The sequence below is a fragment of the Phyllostomus hastatus genome, unplaced genomic scaffold (assembly GCF_019186645.2).
Source record: "Phyllostomus hastatus isolate PE091 unplaced genomic scaffold, TTU_PhHast_1.1 phas_contig_150, whole genome shotgun sequence".
NCBI classification, from domain to species: Eukaryota; Metazoa; Chordata; class Mammalia; order Chiroptera; family Phyllostomidae; genus Phyllostomus; species Phyllostomus hastatus.
The window spans coordinates 32,354,431-32,377,387 of record NW_025333611.1 but is presented as its reverse complement, the minus strand read 5'-3'; the positions used below and the strand labels follow the sequence as shown (position 1 = coordinate 32,377,387).

The 22,957-nt window shown below is 37.1% G+C and overlaps 1 protein-coding gene across 4 annotated transcripts in view; it reads left to right on the top strand.

Annotated features, from left to right (window-relative positions):
• Window positions 1-22,957, top strand: part of SEC24A (SEC24 homolog A, COPII coat complex component) — a 67,716-nt gene that overhangs the window by 7,060 nt on the left and 37,699 nt on the right. For 2 of the 4 annotated variants that reach the window (XM_045828713.1, XM_045828705.1), the window contains exons 2-8: window positions 9,127-9,606; window positions 14,594-14,764; window positions 16,945-17,022; window positions 17,823-17,983; window positions 18,314-18,486; window positions 19,309-19,411; window positions 22,138-22,264. In XM_045828713.1, the coding sequence (XP_045684669.1) occupies window positions 9,127-9,606; window positions 14,594-14,764; window positions 16,945-17,022; window positions 17,823-17,983; window positions 18,314-18,486; window positions 19,309-19,411; window positions 22,138-22,264 (1,293 nt within the window). The remainder of the gene's footprint in view (window positions 1-9,126; window positions 9,607-14,593; window positions 14,765-16,944; window positions 17,023-17,822; window positions 17,984-18,313; window positions 18,487-19,308; window positions 19,412-22,137; window positions 22,265-22,957) is intronic. The other 2 variants (XM_045828722.1, XM_045828717.1) reach the window with 2 other exon arrangements.

Below are 22,957 nucleotides of genomic sequence, written 5' to 3'. Positions count from 1 at the left end.
TACAGCTATTTTGTGTTGTTATTTTTTTATTTGACAGTCCAAGGGAAAAGAGGTCAGTGCCCCTGACCAGTCAAATATTGCATGTTTTAAAAATTCTTGTAGCACACCTATTAAAAATCCCTGATATAGAGTGACCTTGTACTATCAAGAAGTTTATTGCGTAGGATTTATGTCTTTTCTGTTTAGATTTTATTTATTTATTTATTTTTAGAGAGAAGGGAAGGGAGGGAGGAAGAGAGGGAGAGAAGCATCAATGTTTGAAAGAGAAATGTGCGAGAGAGATACATTCATCAGCTACCTGTCACACGCCTCCAACCCAGGACCTTGCTTGCAACCCAGGCATGTGCCCTGACTGGGAATCGAACCGGTGACCTTTCAGTTCGCAGGCCAGCACTCAATACACTGAGACACACCAGCCAGGGCTGTGACATTTTTAAAGATAGTGTTCTATAGTTAAGTCCCAGAAATCAAATATGCACCACACTATGGCATTTGACTATATAGAAAATGACTGAGTTCAGGGAACTACATTGATTTGTGTGATGGGGAACAAGTTGCTTAGCTGCTTAAGCCTCTGGTTTCTCAGGGTACCAGAATCTTTAGATGCTATATTTCATTTATTAGTGTTTGATAAATCATACATATATAAGCAAAGTATTCTTAGAAAACCTAAGTAGTTAATTTCCCAGAACACATATATACCTCTGATTTGATGTTTTGTAGATCAGTGAAATACAGTTTATTTATGGTTTCTCTCTCCTTCCCTACTCAATGTGTTCCAAGGATTCAAGATGACTGTATAAATGTTATGTCAACATCAAGGGGGTAAAATTTAGGGAAAGTGAAACCTTTTAAAATCTGTGTATATGGTAAGATAGTCACATTGTTCAGCTGCTTTCTGATTATATTGAAGAGTAGGGTCAGTCTAATGGTACCCAGAATGCTCCCTCGTTTCTATGTACAGTTTTAGACACTAGTCAGGCGGCTCAGTTGGTTGGAGCATTATCTTACAACAAAAGGTTGTGGGTTCACTTTACAGTGTGGGCATATACCTAGGTTGTAGGTTCAATCCCTGGTTGGAGTATGTCCAGGGGGCAGCTGATTGATGGTTCTCTTTCACATTGATGTTTCTCTCTCCCTTTTCCTCACTCTCTAAAAATCAATGAACGTATCCTCGGGTGAGGATTTAAAAAATAAAGTTATTAAAAATAATAATAAAATAAAGTACAGATTTAGCATTTTCATTGGTGGTACCATTGAATAGTAGTCTCTTTCTCTCTAGCCAGTCTTCTAGTCTGCTTATTGTAAAATGATTCCAGGCCTAGGGTTACTATTTAAATACTTTGAACACTTTTCCATTGGATTATTATGTCACCATTCACATTTTATAAATATGTTGCTTTCTTCAGAGTCTTTAGACAAACCTAATATGGTTTAGAAAAAAAGCCAATTAAGCCCTGGCCTCATGGTTCAGTTGGTGGGGGCATTGTCCCTTACACACCGAAAGGTTATGGGTTCTATTCCAGTCAGGCACATACCTGGGTTCTGGATTCTGGGTTCTGGTTTTGGGGTTTCCAGTCAGGGTGCATGCAGGAATCAACCCATCGATATTACTCTCTCACATCGATGCCTCTCTCCTTTCTTCTCTTTCTAAAAGCAATAAAAACATTTCCTTGGGTGAGGAAAAAGAAAACCTAATTAAAATAGAAAGATTAAGAAATTAACCTGAAACGTCCTTAGTAGAGACAATGCATTTGCCAGGAGCCAGAACTGAATGACTTTAACTGTCCCTTTTGGTCCCAGTGGGTTTTTTTCCCTCTTATTTGGACAGATGACTGTGATTCTGCCAGTCTTTGATTTTCTGACCTTCTGTAATCCCCTAAATATATTTTTTTCTGTATCAGTACTTCCCTTTCATGACCAAATTAATACTCCATTGTATGGATATACCACATTTGTTTATTCATTCATCAGTTGATAGATATTTGGGGTAGTTTTTACCATTTTCTTTTTTTAAGGCCTTTTTTAAAAAGAATTTATGTATTTTTTAGAGAGGGAAGGAAGGGAGAGAGAGAGAGAGAGAGAGAGAGAGAGAGAAACATCAATGTGTAGTTGCTGGGGGTCATGGCCTGCAACACAGGCATGTACCCTGACTGGGAATCGAACCTGCGACACTTTGGTTCTCAGCCTGCGCTCAATCCACTGAGCTACACCAGCCAGGGCAGTTTTTACCATTTTCAGTTCTCTTGGATATATATAGCTAGGAGTGGAATTGATGGAGCATGTATGTATATTTATGTTTAACATTTTGAGAAATGGCAAACTTCCAAAGTGGCTACAGCTCCTTACCAGTGATGTATTAGTGTCTAGTTTCTTTACATCCTGGTCAACACTTGTGTATTATGTCAGCCTTTGATGACAGCCATGCTAATAGGTGTGAGTTGGCATTTCATTATGGTTTTTCACATTGACCTTTGACATCAGTATTGTCAGTACTACTAGAACAGCTTTCCAGAGTATATAATTTTCCCTTGCTTTAAAGTCGTTTGAAATCCAATGAACACAATAATCTGACAAACAAGATAGTAACAGACAGCCCTGGCTGGCGTAGCTCAGTGGATTGAGTGCGGGCTGCAAACCAAAGTGTCGCATGTTCGATTCCCAGTCAGGGCACATGCCTGGGTTGCAGGCCATGACCCCCAGCAACCACACATTAATATTTCTCTCTCTCTCTCTTTCTCCCTCCCTTCCCTGTCTAAAAAATAAATAAATAAAATCTTAAAAAAAAAAAAGATAGTAACAGACGCTTACATACATAGAACAGACTGACAGACTGACCGCTGTCTGAAATGAGGCGGAGGGAGGGTGATGAAAGATGGTGAGGGGTTAACCAAAGAACACTTTCGCACAAGCCATGGCTCGGACTACAGTGTGGGGGTTGGCGTGGGCTGGGGACAGGGCGGGCTGGGTGAGGGAGGGGGAGGGGAGAAAAGTGGGAACAGCTGTAACAGCTTAAACAATCTAAATAAATAAGAAATAAAGTTGTTTGATATACCACAGTTTGAGTTTGGGTAAGCTGCTGTCTTTGGAAATTTTGCCCTAAGCCACTAAGTTGTTAGTAGCTTTTCTCACTTATTAAGTAGATGTGGTTTGTAGTCTCTACGATATAACTACTTAGCATTGCTTTAAACATTTTATTTTGGAATAATCCCAGATTTATAGACAAGTTGCAAGTACATTACAATGAAATGTTTTTGAATCATTTATTTGAGAGTAAGTTGCTCACAGGATATTTCATCACTTCCAGATACTTTGTTTGCATTTCCTATGGATGAGAATGTTTTTTAAAAATAACCACATCACAACTATCAAAATAGAAATCTAACATTATACCAATCCTCAGATCCCCATTCAGGTCTCACCAGTTGTCCTAATATACTCCTTTGTAGCAAAAGAATCCAGTCCAGAGTCACAATTAACGTTTAATTGTCATGCCTGTTCAGTGTCCTTCAGTTTGGAACTGTTCCCCAGTCTTTCTTTAACTTTGGAGAGTTACAAGCCAGTTACTTTGTAGTGTCTTCCTCTATTCTGATTGTGGATATTCCATCGTGATTAAGCTGTGCTGGGTAGCAGGACTGCTGCAGAAGAGGTGCTCAGTTCTCATCACGTCCTCTCCAGTGGTGCCTGGTTTAGTTTTTTTTCCGTTATTGATGATGTTCGCATTGATCACTTGATTAAGGTGGTATCTGCCAAGCTTTCCCACAGGAAAATTTGTTTTCCCTTTGTAATTAATAAATATGTTATGGGGGTGTACCTTCAGACCACATAAAAATCTTATTTCTTGTTAGACTTTTATTCATTTATTTACATTGGTATAGACCCTGTATTCATTGGGTTATAATTCATTGTGTGTTTTGATGCTTGGGTCCCAGATTGGGCCTGTGGGTCCCCCTTCTAGCTGCCTTCTGTGTCCTCCTGTCATGTATCATCATTTTTTGGGCACTTCCTTGCTTTCTGGCACCATAAGGTGTTGCAGGCTCATCTTGTACTTTCTGAGCTTAGGAATTAGCCATGATCCCTTTTAATGGAACATAGTATTCAGAAACCAAGATTTCTGTACTACATATGATGAGCGCTATCAGCATGTCTCTGCTCGCAGTCTCAGCAGACAGATTTCGGGAATCTACTTATTTATATGGAAATCCATGAGTTTCGATTGTAACCCCTAATGCAGGCCCACCACCACTAGGTTCATTCTGTTTTTTTCTTCTTTCCATGTTTGTAACACTGTTCTCTGAGAGGGAGAGGCCTTGTTTCCGTTGTCCTGTGTATATTTGTTTGGTCAGCTCCCCTGCATGTAACCATTCTCCCATTGCTGGTGCTGCCCCCTTCACCCGACTCCAGCTTCCCCCAGTTTATTGGTAGATGGTTGTCCCGCCTCATGTCTTCAGGACTGAATTGTTCAGATAAGAGACTGTTTTGCTCTTTTAGTTTATTTAAAAGTCTTGCTTACAGAAATATCCAACATTATGGTTCCGTTCTGCAAAATCATGTTAAGGAATCGCATTAGGTGATTGCTGTAGCGGTTGAAATGAGCCTTTATTCAAGCTGATTCTCACTTTTCCCCAGCTAGTACTCTATTGTTCAACATGAGAGACTGTGCTATAGTCTTTATTCCTTGACTCATTCAACAAACATTTATTGAGCACGTTTTAGACACTGAGTAATGAATAAAAAGTCCCTTCCTTCATGGGGCTTATGTAATAGTGGGGTAGACAGACTATAAATAAATAATGTAGTCAGATAAACACTGGAAAGAAAAATAGGGCAGGGTCAGAGGGGAAGAGAATGAACATGGTGCTATTTTAGATATTTAAGGCAATGCCTCTTTGAGGAGGTTATTTCTGAGAGGGACTTGAATGGGTAGAGTGATAATATCTAGGGGAAGAGTGTTCTTGGCAGAATAAAAGAGTCCTAAGGTGGGAGAATATTTAAGCTTCTTTTTTTTGCTGTTTTTATTTTATTATATTTTAATTGTTGTTCAAGTACAGTTTTCTGTCTTTTACTCCCATCCCAGTCCACCCCCATATTTAAGCTTCTTGAAGGAACTATAAGAAGGTGAGTGTGGCTGGAGCTGAGCAGAGAGAAAGGGGAGTAGGAACTTCTTTGAGTACTTTGCTAGTAAAGGCTTTTAGCCATTAAATGGAGTAATTGATGTCATTTGACACAGTGACCTTACTGTAGGCATTTACTGAACTCAAAGAAGAAGGCTTCCATCGTACATTCCTATTTAAAAGGGACTTTCAGTCTTTGGTAGAAAGTATTTTACTAAGCCATTTTATGTTGTGTTGCAAACTGTTAAAAGGTAGAATTGTAAAGGTGTATATTTGTTTGGAACTGCAAATCTGCTCCAAGTTGGTTTAAGTGTCAGGGTGGCCAATGATGCGGACTGTGATGCAGAGAGCAAAGTTTTTTATTCACTTTCCAAGAGTGGAAAGGAGCATGGTATGGAGAGAGACACCAGCTTTGAGCTTTTATTGGATTGTAAAAGTGGGGGGAGGGTGCTGTTGTGTGGCTCCTGGGCTGTTGGACGCAATGTAACACAAGAGGTATCAGTTTGTTTTGCATAAGCTATACTTTGCTCCAATGTTATCTTCTGCCTCTGGCTGTGGGAAGTGGGGAGAGTTGGTTAGTCCCACTCTGTTCTTGCTTCCCAGTGATTTCCAGGCCTGGGGACACAAGCTCCAAAGAGTAAAATGGCAGCTCTGTTCAATAAGTTCATAGGTTTGCTAGGCAAATGGTGCCACAGTAACATATGGCATTGGGTTTATTCTTTAACACAGCCGCATAGCCACCGCTCCAGAACTAGAGATTCGAAAAAGAACTCCATGGCCTGTACAGATGAACAAATATTAACTGATAATAAAATCAGATTGGAACTGGAGGAACCTAATAAGAGAAAAGCCATGTTTGATTAGTATAACAAAGATAGGTTGAGGGACTTTGTGGTTTAAAACATTGGCCACTTTCTTGTCTGAGTTGACATGCACTGTGTTAAACCTAACCTTACAGAAAAATTGAACTTCACACTAAAATTTCCTAGAGAGTAACAAACAAATAGAGTCAGAAGAATATAGTATACTTACTTCCAGATCAGAAGGAATGTACGTATTATTCTGGCACTATTTAATACTATTAAATATTATCCTGGCACTATTAAAATAAAATGAATATTTAAAAAAAGAAAGTAGGAGATGAGACCAGAAAAGCAGCCATAGAGGGTCGTTTAAACTAAGATAAGGACTTGGATTTTTTTTTGTTTTTTAAGATTCCATTTATTTATTTTTAGAGGGAGGGGAAGGAAGGGAGGAAGAGAGGAAGAGAAACATCAGTGTGTGGTTGCCTCTCAAGCGCCCCCTACTGGGGACCTGACCCGCAACCCAGGCACGTGCCCTGACCGGCAATTGAACTGGCAACCTTTTGGTTCTCAGGCTGGCACTCAGTCCACTGAGCCACACCAGCCAGGGACTTTGGAATTTTTGAATAAGGGAATTAATAAGATTTTTAAAAAATCGATTGATTGATTGATTTTAGAGAATAAGAGGAAAAGGGAGAGAGAGGGGGGCATCACTTTGTTATTCTACTTATTTATGTGTTCATTGCTTGATTCTTATATGTGCCTTGACCAAGGACTGAACCTACTACCTTGATGTATCAGGATGATGCTCTAACCAACTGAGCCACATGGCCAGGTTGATACATGGACTTGTTTTTTTATTAAGGTTTTATTTATTTATTTTTTAGAGCGAGGAGGGGAGGGAGAAAGAGAGGAAGAAAAACATCAGTGTGTGATTGCCTCTCATATGTCCCCTGCTACATACCTGGCCTGCAACTCAGGCACATGCCCTAGACTGGGAATCGAACCAGTGACCTTTCACTTTGTAGGATGATGCTCAACCCACTGACTCAGGCCTGTGAGGGCATGATCTGTGTTTTAAAAGTAAAGTGTAGCCCTGACCCTCTGGATCAGGGAGTTGGGTGTCATTCCGGAAATGGGAAGGTCCCCAGTTGGATTCCAGGTCAGGGAAAACTCCGGTGTTGTGGGCCAGGTCCTGGGTTGCGGGGTGTGTGAGAGGCAACCTGTCGATATTTCTCTTGCACATTAATATTTCTCTCCCTCTGTTTCTTCCTTCCATCTCCTCTCTCTAAAAATAAATAAATAAAACCTTAAAAAGTATCTGGTAAAGTGTAGCCCTGGGTTGCTCAGTTGGTTGGAGCATCCTCCCAATGGGCCACACCAAGGTTGCAGGTTCAGTCCAGTTCAGGGCACATACAGGACTCAACCAATGAATGCATGGATGGGTGGGGCAACAAACCCATGTATCTCCCCCCACCCCCGTCCCCTCTCTAAAATCAATAATAATACTTTTTAAAAAAGATAATATGTAAAAAGATGCAAAGGGAATAAATCATAGAGTGGTAAGGGAGGACTCAAGGTCTCAGTGGTCATGTGGCTTTCAGACTGTGTAATCTATAATAAAAATATTTTTAAATTGTGACCTAGTGAATATATTCATATATATATTTTTATAGATGAAACTATACAATATTTGCTCTTATTGCATGTAATGGGCCATGATAATTTTCATTCTTAACTATCTTCTGTCTCACTGCAAAACAAATAGTTTGTAAGTCATTAATTTCATAACCTGTTAATGGATTGCTGCCTACTGTTTGACAAAGTGTTAATCCCTTGTGACAAAGCATTCTTGTATAATGAAAATCTTTGTGCAGACATATATATTATGACTTCTTTTTTGAGAAATAATTTTTGAGGAAAATCTTACCTTATAGTTGGACATTGATGATACTTTGAATAATTAATAGTTTTTTCTTTTAATTAGAAATGAAATTAAGTATTCTATTCATACTATTCACAAGCAACAAAATGCCAAGAAATTAATGAAATTTAATTTAAATGAAGTATGACATCTTTATGAAAAAAGCATGAAATATAATTAGAAGATATAAGTTTCTACTAAATGAAGAACTATACCATGTTTCTAAATGTATTCTGTCATAAAAATGTCAATAATCCAAAATTAATATATAAATCAAATGCAGTTTCATTCAACATTTCAATTTTTTGTGGGAGATTCCTTTAAGTGATCTTATACTTTTGTGTGTGTCTGAAATTTTTCCTAATAAAAAGGTTTATGAGAAAGGTATCATAATTATCTCTGTAACTTTCTCTTTTCTCTTAATATTCTTTTTGTAACTTATCCCTGTTGGTAGATGTACATCTTGTTTATTCATTTTATTGACAAAGAGTCTATTTTGTGTGACTGATCTACAATTTAATCTACTATGGATGGATATTTCATTTGTTTCCAGTTTTTCATCATTATAAATAATGCTGCAGCTAACATATTTGGATCTCTTTCTTTTGTCCTGGAAGGATACCTTTTTTTGAGAGAGAGAGAACAATGTGTATAGACTAACTCTCTCCCTCCAACTTGCACTGTATATCTACATATGCTTTCGTGGGCCTCCTAAGTTATCTCTCGCTATATATACATAGGCTTGTGTATGTTTGTATAAGCATTGTATAGTTATGAAAGCATTGGGACTAGTCTGATGACATTTGTACATTGGTTGCATGGACTGAGACACATTGATTTGTTGTTCCACTTATTTATTCATTCATTGGTTGATTCTTGTGTGTGCTCTGACCCAAGATCAAACCGACAACCTTGTCGCATGAGGACAGCAGTCCAACCTGGCCAGAGCTCTAATTGTGTTTTTTTTTTTCTCTAAACATATGATCGATATTATGTTATTTTTCCATTACCATTTGGTCCCCTTGTACCCCTCTCCCCCCCTCATTGTGGTTTTGATTTGCATTTCTCTGATGACTAGTATTGAGTGTTTTTTTGCATCTGTTTACTGGCTATATAGTTGTATATGTCTTTGGAAATGTGTTTGAATGTCTATTTAAATACTGTGTTCATTTTAAAATTAGGTTATTTTTTATTGTTGAGTTGTAAGAATACCATGTTTTATTGTATTTTTAAAGTATCATTTTATGTTTGCAAAAATGAGGTTTTTTTCTCTTCTAATTGGAAGGTCCCATCCATAATGAACTGATGTCTTCACAAGGATATAATTCTCAGCTTCCAGGATCCTACTCTCATCTAATACCAGCAAAGACTTTGAATCCAATCTCTGGACAGTCTAAATATAGTGGTTCTCAGACTGTTTCTCCATTAAGTAATTATCAGGGACCTGGGCAGACTCTTCATAGACCACCTGTGGCTTCTAATCCCGTAACACCTTCACTCCATAGTGGTCCTGTTCCCCGGATGCCACAACATGCATCTCAGAATCCAGCTGCTACCCCAGTGCCTTCTGGTAGCTTTCATCCTGGAGCCATTGTATCACCACCTTCGAATTGGCAATATAACTACCCATCCACAGGATCACAGACAAACCATGGCCCTCTTGTATCATCCGGACCAGCTATGTCTGGGAATACAAATTTGACAACAAGTCATCAATATGTTTCTTCTGGAGATCCTTCCCTTCAAAACAACTTCATAAAATCAGGTAAGAGTTTTCAAAAATATAGAAATGGGAAACTTTTTCTTTTTTTCTTTTTTAAAGATTTTATTTATTTATTTTTAGAGAGGGAAGGAAGGGAGAAAGAGAGAGAGAGAAACATCAATGTGCGGTTGCTGGGGGTCATGGCTTGCAACCCAAGCATGTACCCTGACTGGGAATTGAACCTGCGACACTTCGGTTCGCAGCCCATGCTCAATCCACTGAGCTACGCCAGCCAGGGCTGGAAACTTTTTCTTATTCAGATGTTTGAATTAATACTTCAAGCCTTAAAACCGTATGGAAGACTATTGATTTTTTTAAACCATTGTTAACGTTTAAATAAATTATTTCTCTAACCTTTAAGTTAACTTAAAATTATGAGTTATTTCTGCTTTGTTTACTCTGTTTCTTTGAGTCACTTTCGATATTTCAGGGATTGAGGTATGCATGCAGAACTACTTCCTTAAGGACTAGTCATCACTTTTCACAGCTGGGTTCTATCTTATATTCCAGGGAAGCTCAATCCCTGTGGTCTCTCTTTCGTCTTGATCTGAGGCTTGGGTTATCTTTTTGTTGTGGCATAGACAGTTTTTGGCCCTAGAAACTGTAGGATCATGGATGTCAAAACAGGTAATACTTTCAGAGTGAGAAGTGTTATTGAGGACAGAGACTTGTCTGTGTTTTCTTCTAAGAGTTTTATATCAGGTTGGTCAAAAAGTCCACTTAGTAGTCCACTTTTTATTTCTGTAAAATAAAAAGACATTTTTTATTTTCACCAATAACTTTATTGATTTGGATATTTTGACTATGTCAGCTATCTCCCACTATTAGCTTCTAGTTGATCAAGGCCAGGGGTGCTGCCAAACATTTTCTATTGCATATGACAGCTGCACAGCAAAGAATTATTTGGTCAGAATGTCGCAAGTACCAAGAAACTTCACAAACCACGTTTGATCAGTCACAGCACCTTCTCCAAAAAGAAAACCAATCTTTTTTTGTGTTACAGTTGCATTTTTACCTTTCATAAAATAATAAAGCATAATATACTCAAATGTTGTATATCTTCTTCCATCTTCAATATTAAAATGTCTGCGTACAAATTCACCAATTTTGATAAGTTTTTTTTAATGCACGCTGATATGACAGCTGTAACAATACAGTCTAACAAAATAATTTTGAATGAAGTTGAAAACAACTAAGCACTAGAGTCATTGTATAGAAAAAAAAAACTAAAGGGACTTTTGGGTCAGCCCATTAGTTTTAGCTCCTACATTAAAGTCTTCAATCAATTTTTTAAGAAATTTTATTTGTTTTGTTATTTATTTTGTTATTTATTTATTAGAGAGAGGGGAAGGAAGGGAGAAAGAGAGGGGGAGAAACATCAGCTGGTTGCCTCTCCCATGTGTCCCAACAAGGTCCAGGCCTACAACCCAGGCATGTGCCTTGACGTGGAATCAAACCGACAACTGTTTGCTTTGTGAGACATTGCTCAACCAACTGAAACATGCTAGTCAGGGCTCTTTGATCAGTTTAGAGTTAATTTTTGTGTATATTGTTAGGTAGGAGTTCATCTTGTACATGTGAATATATAGTTGTTCCAGGATTATGTGATAGGCCATTCTTTCTCCCATAGCATTATCTTGGCACCGTTGTTGAAAATCACTTGATCCTAAATGTACGGGTTTATTTCTGGACTCTGAATTCTATTTTATTGATCTATATGTCTATTTTCATACCAGTACTACATGTCTTTATTATTGAGGCTTGGTAGTGAGCTTTGAATTTGGGAAGTGTGACTCTACCAACTTGCTTTTTCTTCTTCAAGATTGATTTGGCTGTTCTGGGTTCCTTGCTTTTCTCCATAAAAACTTTAGAATCAACTTGTCCATTTTTTGGGGGGAAAAAAAAGACAACTGGGATTTTGACAAGGAAATATGTTGAAACTATATCAGTTTGGGAAGAATCTGTATATTCTTGGATTGACTTTGATCTTTTTATTTTTAACCTCAGTATTTGGTCATATCTCGTTCAAAAGTAGGGTTATTTAACTATTAAAATTTGTCTTATACACTTACCAACATTAATAGTGTTACTTTGAAAAGCATTTAAAATCCTATATTGGGATTTGCATGTTGATTCTGCTCAGCAGACATCCTTGAGAAAATGAACTAGTGCAAGCATCCAAGTTAAATAGTAATATAAATAGTTACCTTTTTATACTCATGTGTATTTCTGCATCTATATACTATATACCCTTCATCAGGCTTGTAGTTTGTTAACGGCTGAACTACTTATTTTTCTTAACTCTTAGCTTCCTGACCAGCCATTGACCCTGGTAAATGTATTTTGGCCTTGTAAAGATCAAGGCTAATTCTAGAAATTTAGTTTCTTTGTAGAAATCTTTTGACCCACAATTGTTAGCACCAGATTCTTCTGGTTACTTTTATTCTTATTCATTTGACACCTTGAGTGAGCATCAATCACTTAAAATCAATGAATATTCACTTCATTATTAATAATTAAAGGTAACATTTATTGAATATTTATTATTTTCCAGAACTTTACCAACTTTTTATATGTGTTATGTTACTTAATTTTCACAACTGTCTCTTTTACAAGCAAGAAATCTAAGGCTTGAATAATTTACCCAAAGCCACAAAAAAATAATTTGGGAACAGGTACTCTCTAAAAACTACTTAAGAGTAGGTATAGCTTCTTGTATAAATGCACATGACCGATAATTTGAAATATTTTTGACTGTGACAGAAACTCTCAGGGAGAGCGCCCTGACTACAGCACAGGTGTGGTGAAAGAGACATAAGTGCCAAACTTATTTACGAAGGTTTCCATGTAAAAGAAGGAGACAGATATATAAACTAATAAATGAACCTAAAATAAATGTATGACTACCCTTTTTCATTATAAGACCTCTAAAAAAGTCCGCATTTTTTAACCAATCATTGATAGTAGGTGCCTGATTGATTTCAAAACTGTGTATCTAAGTTACACTAAATTTCTAGTTCACATATTAAAATTCTTTTTTTCCTCATCCTTACTTTAGCTGTAGGGATCTCAGAAGGCAGGTTCTAAAACTCTATTTATTAGTGTTATAAATAAGATTTATGCAGCTTGAAAAAATGTCTATTTTATTAAATGTAGCATATATTTGGATTCAAAAATACTCTTTCAAAGCTTGAGAAATCTCTGTAAGTGCACTTACATGCTGTTAAACATTAGGTTGTTACATTTTTATGGCCAGATGTATCATACATTCTTGTTCATGTTGAGTTGGTAATGTACCTTGCCCTTTTGTTCCTTTGACTTGTCTGTATTGCCACAGATCTGTGTGGGTGCTTCTCTGATAAGGGAGTTACATGGTAGTAATCTTTGTCTTCACTTTTGTCAACAGGGCACTGATTAGTCTTGTTAGGAGCTCTAAGGTTTAGTAATATGATAGTTTTTCAATTCAGCCCTGGAGAATTGAACACTATTGAAGAAGCATATTGAAAATTTTTGGTTTTGCCTGTCTTTATTCCTTTAGTTTTGCAAAATACAGAATTAACTATAGAATATATTATAAGTAAAATTTACTATCTATTTCATTTACAAATTGAGAGGATAAAAAAATCTTGGGATGAAAATTAAATCACATACTTATCAATAGTGTTTAATCTAGTTTGTAGACTTTGTTTCTCCTCTTTGGCAAATGAGAATTTGGAAACAATATATATTTTTTAATGCTTCTTCATTCTTTTTAAGTTTTTATATTTATTTTATCTTTTTTAAAAAATATTTATTTATTTTTAGAGAGGAAGGGAAGGACAGAGGGAGAGAAGCATCAATGTGTGGTTGCCTCTTGTGTGCCCTCTACTGGGGACCTGACTGGCAACCCAGGCATGTGCCCTGACTAGAAATTGAAGCACCGACCCTTGGGTTCTCAGGCTGGCGTTCAGTCCACTGAGCCACACCAGCCAGGACGGAGTGTTCTTAATATAGTATTTAAACTATTATTGAAAGTAAACTGCTTTTTTGTTTCCTTTTTATCGAATTTATTGGGTGACACTGGTTAACAATTATATAGGTTTCAGGTGCACAAATCTAGGCCGCATCATCTATACCCTGTATTGTGTGTTCGCCACCCCAAGTCAAGTCTCCATCCATCACCATTTATCGCCTCCCCCCTCTGGCAATCACCAAGCTGTTGTCCATGTCCATGAGTTCTTTTTTTCCCTTTTTTGTTCAATAACCACACCCCCTCCAACTGTTAGCCTATTCTCTATGAGTCTGTCTTTATTTTGCATTTTAGTTCATTTTATTAGATTTCACATACAAGTGAAATCATGTGGTATTCATCTTTCTCTGACTGGCTTATCTCACTTAGCATAATGTTCTCCAGGTCATTACCTGCTGTCTCAAAGGGCAAAATATTCTTTTTTTATGGTTTAGCAGTATTCCACGGTGTTAATGTACCCTAGCTTTTTTAAGGACTAGGTGGAGGGAGGGAGAAAGAGAGGGAGAGAAACATCAATGGGTGAGAGATACATGGATTGGTTGCCTTTCACACCCCTGCAACTGGGGACCTGACCTTCATGCAACCCAGGCATGTGCTCTGATTGGGAATCAAACTGGTGACCTTTTAGTTCACAGACCGGCACTCAGTCCACTGAGCCACACCAGCCAGGGCAGCCATAGTTTTTTAATCCACGAATCTACTGATGAACACTATACCTGCCCTATAAGTGATTTGATGCTGAGTTCATAGTCGTACTGCTTTAATAATTGAGAGGTAAGAAGCATTGTAGGAAAGAGTTTCAAATGTGTAAAATACACATATAAATTAAAGTCATAAGCCTAGGAGGTCAACATATTTCTGGTAATTTGTTGGTGATTATAATTAAAATGTAAATTTTGAAGTTACTCAGATTTGGTAAAGGGCTGTTTTGGCCTTTGTCTGAAGTTCTTAAGTAATGTGTGAAAACTGATGTTTCCATAGGTTCTGCACCCCCCTTAGTGAATTCACCTCTGCCTACCACTTTTCAACCAGGAGCTCCTCTTGGGCCCCCTCCAATGGGAGGACCACCTCCAGTGAGGGCTGTCACTACTCAGAAATCATCACAGGGGGCTGGGCCCCAGTCCTTATTCAGTTCAGCTGTCAGCCGAGAAGGTAAGCATGGCAAAACCAAGTCAAGTCCTAGAGTTTGACTTAGGTTAGGAGGATGAATGTTACCTGAAATCTGTGCATCCGTATCATATTTTTCCAGAAAATTTAGTTGTTTTAGTTAGGGTTGGTCTTCAGAAAATTTTTTTTAAAGATTTTATTTATTTATTTTTAGAGAGAAGGGAAAAGAGGGAGAAAGAGAGGGAGATAAACATCAATGTGTGAGAGATACATCACTCATACATCACTCAGTTGCCTCTTGTACGTCCCTAACTGGGGACCTGGCCTGCAACCCAAGTACATGCTTTTACTAGGAATTGAACCAGCATCCCTTTGGTTTGCAGGCCAGAAGTCAATCCACTAAGCCACACCAGCCAGGGCTAAATAAAGATTTTAAAGCATTGTCTTAAGATGTAACTTTAAAATGTTTATTAGTTAAAAAATATTTTGTAAAATAAGAAATTTGATTTTAGCAGTAATATAACCATTGCAGCAAGATGTGGAAATAGGAAAACAGAAAAGGAGGGGAAATCCATTGTCCGTATCCTACTACTAAATACAATAAATATTATCATTTTTCCTTTAGTATTTCTTTTTTTTTAGGAATTGAAATGGGGGATAAAAAAAGACTTGTGAATAGTTTGAAAAGAATGGTATTAATAATAAATGCCAAAAGGATAAAACAATGTCCCACTGATTGCCACATTATTTAAAATTTTAACCAACTAAAAATATACACAAGTGTTTTTGTTTGTTTCTGCAGTTTTACTAAGTTTTTCTTTATCAACTCATGGCTAAAATGATGGTGGTTCTGAGAACTGGAAAGCAGTTACTGTCTTTACTGAAACCATTAAATTTATGTATTTGGTGTTAAAGTGACTGTTAACGTTAGCACCTTTGTGCTTAGGTGCTAGAGGTTGATGATGTTCACTGATTTTAGATTCTTCTGTACCTGAAGTAGAGCTCATAAATAGCATACATACCTAGGAATAAATGTTTACTCTTCATAAGCAGATGTTTTTGACATTTAACTTGAAGTCTTTAAAATGGGGTGAAGACAAGATTTTTTAAATTGATTTGAGAGACTGGAAGGGGCGCCGGGAAGAGAGAGAGAGAGAGAGAGAGAGATCGAGATCGATTTGTTGTTGCAGTTATTCATTCATTGGTTGATTCTTATATTGCCCTGACTAGGAAGCGCACCTGCAACCTTGGTGTATCAGGATGACACTCTAACTAACTGAATACCTGGGCGAGGCCAAGAGTTTTTTATTTTATTTTATTTTTTTAAGTTTTATTTATTTATTTATTTATTTTTTAGAGAGGGAAGGGAGGGAGAAAGAAAGAGAGAGAGAAACATCAATGTGCGGTTGCTGGGGGTCATGGCCTGCAACCCAGGCATGTACCCTGACTGGGAATCAAACCTGCGACACTTTGGTTCACAGCCCATGCTCAATCCACTGAGCTACGCCAGCCAGGGCTGTGAGGCCAAGAGTTTTTTTAAGCGGTTCTGTAGATTAAATCAGTTGTTCTAATTAGTTTATGTCACCTTCAAATTAATTCTAAATATTACTTTGTTTCATATTTTGAAAACATGTTATTTTTTTATCCTCATTATTTTATTTTTAAATAGTATTGATTTTGGTGATTTCTTTTTCTGTTTGTACTGCTTTTTAGAGGGTTTTTTTTAAAGATTTTCTTTCTTTCTTTTCTTTTTTTTTTTTTTTTTGAGAGAGAGAGAAGGGAGGGAGAAAAGGAGAAATGTCCACGTGCAAGAGAAACATCTATCAGTTGCCTCTGTAACACACCCACAACCCAGGCACGTGCCCTGACCTGGAACCAATGACCTTTCAGTTCTCAGGGTGGTGCCAATCCACTGAGCCACACTAGCCAGGGCTCTTCAGAGGTTTTTAATGCTGCTCTCAGAAATGCTGAAATCTTTTAGATAGTCTGTAAATTTATAAACTGCACAGAGGACCATCCTTTTTAGAAGTTTATAAAGTTATTTGATACTTTCATGTATATTTAAAAACTGTCATCGTTTGAAATTTTTATTTCAACATTTGACATTTTTCTTTGGCTGTGGTTTAAACCTTATTTGTCATTCATAAAGTTATCTGAAATTAGCTTCAGTCTTGCAGATATCGTAACAATGTTCTAATGTAAATATTGGTAAACTTACTTCTTAGGTATTACATCAAGTACCAATAATGGATCTATGGTGGTTCACAATAGTTATGATGAAATTGAAGGCGGTGGCTTCTTGGGTGAGATGCTATGAAAGTTTTTTTCCTCTCTAAGTATGTGTTCATTCTTGGAAACAAAGAAGTCTTCATAATCATGTTCCACAGCAGTACCTACTCTTAGCATTCTTTATCTCCGTGCATATAAATTTTTATGTTAGTTTTTCGCCTTAGAATTGGGATTGTGGGCTTTATTATTATATTATGACTATAGGATATTTTTATCAATTAGAGCTATTGAAATTTATTTAAGCAATTGAACGTTGAGTGTTTTTTTTTAAGATTTTATTTATTTATTTTTAGCGAGAGGGGAAGGGAGGGAGGAAGAGAGGGAGAGAAACATCAATGTGTGGTTGCCTCTTACATGCCTCCTACCAGGGACCTGGCCCACAACAGAGGCATGTGCCTTAGACTGGGAATCAAACCAGTGACCCTTTGGTTCTCAGGCTAGCGCTCAATCTACTGAGCCACACCAGCCAGGGAAATATGTTTTCATTGAAGTTGTTTTAAATTAGAATTTTCTTCTGAATTCAAGGTTTAATACATATAAAAAAATTAACTGTACCAAACTTATTTTTGTTTATAGCTGTAATCTACATTAAATAGAATGTAGTCATTGCTGTTACTTTGTGACTAGTGTTTGTCTTCTTTTACAAAACTAGTAAGTGAAAGTCTTATATTATCATTTGTCTTATTTTACAAAACTAGTAAGTGAAAGTACTATATTATCCAAAGGATTTTGGAGTTATAATTCAGTGGCTCTATGTGTTGATTTCAACTATTCTGGAGTATAAAATAGAACTTAAAAGTTACCTTTTTTCTAGCAACACCACAGCTTACTAATAAGAATACTACTGTGAGCCGAAGTGTCGGATATTCATATCCCGCCTTACCACCCGGTTACCAGAACACCGTGCTACCTGGCACAGCCGGAATGCCGCCCTCTTCCCTGAGTTACCCAAGTGGGCCACAGGCCTTTACTCAGGTAAACTCTTTGCTTTTGTTTTGTTACTTATTTTTCATCTTTTGGTTTAAACTGTGCGTACATGAAAAAGTTTTAGGAAGTGTATAATGAACATTTTTAACCAATTAGAATAATAACAATGATTATTGTTATAAGACTTTTCATAAGACATATTGTTATAAGGTATTTCATAAGACTTTTGTTCTGTTACATATCTCTAGAACCAAAAGGTTGACCAGAAAGTCTAGATTGTGGTTTTATTTAGAGAGAGATTAAGTAAGTCCTTATAGACTTTTCTTTTCAGCAGAAGACATTATAAAGGCTGCTTACTTTGAAATTATATATCTTTAGCCTCCCTTAGGTGCTAATCATTTAACTGCAAGCATGAGTGGATTAAGTCTACATCCAGAGGGGCTAAGAGTTATTAACCTTCTTCAAGAAAGAAACATGCTTCCATCAACACCTTTGCAGCCTCCGGTTCCAAATTTGCATGAAGATATCCAGAAGCTCAACTGTAACCCAGAGTAAGGTTTCAGTGTGTTCTTGCTAAATATGACTTTTTACTCATTCTAAAAATTTCCTAGATTTTTTGGGCCTCATATATTATGAACAAGTTGTACAAATACAGTAATTTATTAAAATGGTTCTGCATGCATAAAACAACTCTGTTAGTTGCTTACTTAATGGACCTTTGAAATGTCCTAAGTCCAGAAATAGGTTTGTAGCCTTGAGGTGATTGCCACCCTTATCACCTCTAATGGGAGTGGTTCACTGTCATTACGGTAGCTGTATCATTTCTTCAGCACAAAGTACTGGAGATTTGATTCTATATAATCCTTTATTTGCTCTCATTTTAAATTGTTTTCTTAACACATATAATTATAATACTCTTTTTCTCCCCTAAAGTTGACCACATAGGTTTAAATGTATGTAGTGAAGATGTTCTGATAAATTGAATAAATTGTAATAAATAGTCTTTTAGAACCTTTAGCAGAGTTGAACTTTTCATTAATAAACTTAACTTGCATGTACATATTTGGATTATCACCTTGTTATTTCAAGGTAATCTAGATTTATATCAATAAATAGGTCATTTGATAGTCTAGACTCTCTTACACACAGCAGAGAAGAGACATTCCTTAATTATATAACAGAGATTGTAACCATCTACCCTTTCTTTCTGAATAGGACTTAAATATTTAACTGGGATAAAATTTGAGAGGGCCCATTGAAATATTTTCTCTGTAATCTGATCCAGTGTTAAAATGCGTGCCTTTTAAATTTTTTTTCTGTTGTTCAAAAATGATCATAGCAACAACTGACACATCATTTTTACTTCAATGTAGGTTATTTCGATGCACACTGACTAACATCCCCCAGACTCAGGCCTTATTGAATAAAGCCAAGCTTCCTTTGGGACTGCTGCTTCATCCTTTCAAAGACCCAGTGGTATGTTTCACTACTGAAAGTACTTGTCTTACAGAAAATTGTCTTGGTGATGAGGAGTTTTCTATAGTAGCGCATGAATCACATATTGGCGTAGCTCAGTGGATTGAGCGTGGGCTGCGAACCAAAGTGTCGCAGGTTCGATTCCCAGTCAGGGTACATGCCTGGGTTACAGACCATGACCCCCCAGCAACCGCACATTGATGTTTCTGTCTCTCTTTCTTTGTCCCTCCCTTCCCTCTCTAAAAATAAAATAAAATAAAATCTTAAAAAAAAAAAAAGAATTTGTTCAAATCCTTTAGGATTCAAACTATCTCTAGGAATTTGACCGTTGACAAATTTTTTTGTTTGTAATTCAACCATTTTATAACCAAACTCTTTTGAAGTATGGTAAAATAAGCATATTGTTGAAGAATCCAAGAGGTACTGAATAGAATAAGAATATGAAAAGCAAATAAATAAATGAACCATATCATTGAAAAAAGTTATAAAATTAAGCCCTGGCTGGCGTAGCTCAGTGGATTGAGCGCGGGCTGGGAACCAAAGTGTCCCAGGTTCGATTCCCAGCCAGGGTACATTCCTGGGTTGCAGGCCATAACCCCCAGCAACCACACATTAGTGTTTCTCTCTCTCTCTCTCTCTCTCTCTCTCCCTCTCCCCCTCTATCCCTTCCCTCCCCAAAAATAAATAAATAAAATCTTAAAAAAAAAAAAAGTTAAAAAAAAAAAGTTATAAAATTATTTACCTATTAATATACTTTACCCATTCTCCCATTCTTGGAGTAAAATTTGTTGGTTTAAGAAGCTGTTAATTAAGCCCTGGCTGGTGTAGTTCAGTGGGTTGAGTGCAGGCTACGAACCAAAGCATCACAGGTTCGATTCCCAGCCAGGGCACATGCCTGGGTTGTGGGCCAGGTCCCCAGTGGGGGCCACATGAGAAGCAACCACACATTGATGTTTCTTACTCTCTCTTTCTCCCTCCCTTCCTATCTCTAAAAATAAATAAATAAAATATATTTTTTTAAAAAAAGAAGCTGTTAATTAAAGGGCTGTTTTTCAAATCCTTATCCGGGGCACTTTTTCATTGCTGAGAGAGGGAAACCGATCGGTGGCTTCCTGGCTCGTGCCCTGACTAGGGATTGAACCTGCAACCTAGGTATGTTCCCTGACTGGGGATCAAACCGGCAGCCTTTCGGTTTACAGGACAATGCTCCAACCAAGCCACATAGGCCAGGACAAACCTTTTCACTTTTGACCTAAAGCTCTGGTACTTTGACATATGGCCACATATTCTTGAGAGGATCAGTGCATAAGTAAATTGATTTTCCCCAAACAAATCCCCTTTTGATGGTATTGCCTTTACTGACTTTTTTATATGAAGACTTTACAACTTTTAATATGTAGGATAAACTTTAAATAGGAACATAATTGCAAAATTTAATTGAATATTTAAATATGACTCTTCTTTCATGAGAACTTAGCCTTGTAATGTAACAAGAAGAAACTTTGAAATAATTGCATTGGTTCTTTGTTTTAGAATGTTGATCATTCCTTTGCCACCCATCTCAAAAATACATTGTAAGTTTACTGCCCTGGCTGGTGTGGATCAGTGGACTGAGCACTGGCCTGTGAACTGAGAGGTCACTGGTTTGATTCCCAGTCAGGGCACATGCCTGGGTTGGGGGGTCAGGTCCCCAGTTGAGGGAGTGTGAGAAGCAACCAGTAAATGTATCTCTTGCACATTGATGTTTCTCTCCCTCTCTTTCTCACTCCTTCCCACTCTCTCTAAAAGTAAATAAGTAAAATCTTTTTTAAAAAATTTAGTGTGCTGGTTTTGCAATGTAAATGTTTAATAAGAAAGTAAATACTAGCCCTGGCTGGCGTAGCTCAGTGGATTGAGCGCGGGCTGGGAACCAAAGTGTCCCAGGTTTGATTCCCAGCCAGGGTACATTCCTGGGTTGCAGGCCATAACCCCCAGCAACCTCAAATTGATGTTTCTCTCTCTCTCTCTCTCTCTCTCTCCCTCCCTAAAAATAAATAAATAAAATCTTTAAAAACAAAAAAGAAAGAAAGTAAATACTTATTAAAAGGTAGATTTTAAACCCTGGCCAGGTGGCTCAGTTAGAGTGTTGTTCTGATACACACAGGTTCAATCCCTGGTCAGCACATAAAGAGGCAACTAATGAATGCATAAACAAGTGGAACAACAAATCAATGTTTCTCTCCCTCCCTCTCTCCCTTTGTCTGTCTCTCTCTCTAAAATCAGTTTTAAATATATATATTAAAAATAAGTAAATAAAAGGTAGACTTTAACAGATTAGTCCTGAAGAAAAGCAATAGGTTTTTTTTTTTTTAAGATTTTATTTATTTATTTTTAGAGAGGGAAGGGAGGAGAAAGAGAGAGAGAGAGAGAAACATCAGTGTGCGGTTGCTGGGGGTCATGGTCTGCAACCCAGGCATGTACCCTGACTGGGAATCAAACTTGTGACACTTTAGTTCGCAGCCCATGCTCAATCCACTGAGCTACGCCAGCCAGGGCTGCAATAGGGTTTTAAATCATTACATTTCTGCTATGTAATTTTTGTGTGTGGCAATTTGGACATATCTTCTTACCTTAGGTTTTTTCTCAAAAAGTTGTAATATCCCAACCATAATTTGGAATGTATGATTAATGCTTCACCTTTAGCCATGATGATCGCTGCTGCTAAACAATTAACTCTGTTTCACCAGCAGCTGCCTGTGGTCACCTCCAGCACAATTGTGAGATGCCGTTCGTGCAGGACGTACATCAACCCTTTTGTCAGCTTTCTCGATCAGAGAAGATGGAAGTGTAACTTATGTTACCAAATCAATGATGGTATGTTTTTTTAAAACATTTAAAAGTTTCTACTTGCACTGTAGGGAAATCAGATAATACAGATGTGAAGTGTTATCTGATTTGAAAACCAGATGTGAAAGATGTGAAAACCAAAAAAACAAAACAAAACAAAAAAACCCTGTCTTGTTTACCTATAATTATTCCACTTAGAGTTAGCTTCTGTTAACTTTTTTATGCACTTATACTTACATATAAATAATTATATACTTTTTAAGCAAAACAATGGTAATATTACTTTGATACCATTTTTTAAATTTATTATATAAGGTATATAATAAGTGACATATTTTATAGTATTAATTAAGCTGTGATTTAAGAAATTTTTATTTAGTATGTTAAGTAAAATAAGCCAAGTGGTGAGGGACAAATACCATATGATCTCGCCTTTAACTGGAACATAATCAACAAAAGAAGAAAGCAAATAAAATATAACCAGAGACATTGAAATTAAGAACAACTAACAATAACCAGAAAGGGGGGGTGGAGGGTTTTCAGGAACTACTATAAAGGACACATGGACAAAACCAAGGGGGATGGTGGAAGCAAGGGAGGGAGGTGGGTTTGGCTGGGATAGGGGGGAGTGATGTGGGGAAAATGCAGACAACTGTAATTGAACAATAAAATAGTTTAAAAAAAATTTTATTTAGAAATTGTCCAATGCCTTTACTCTAG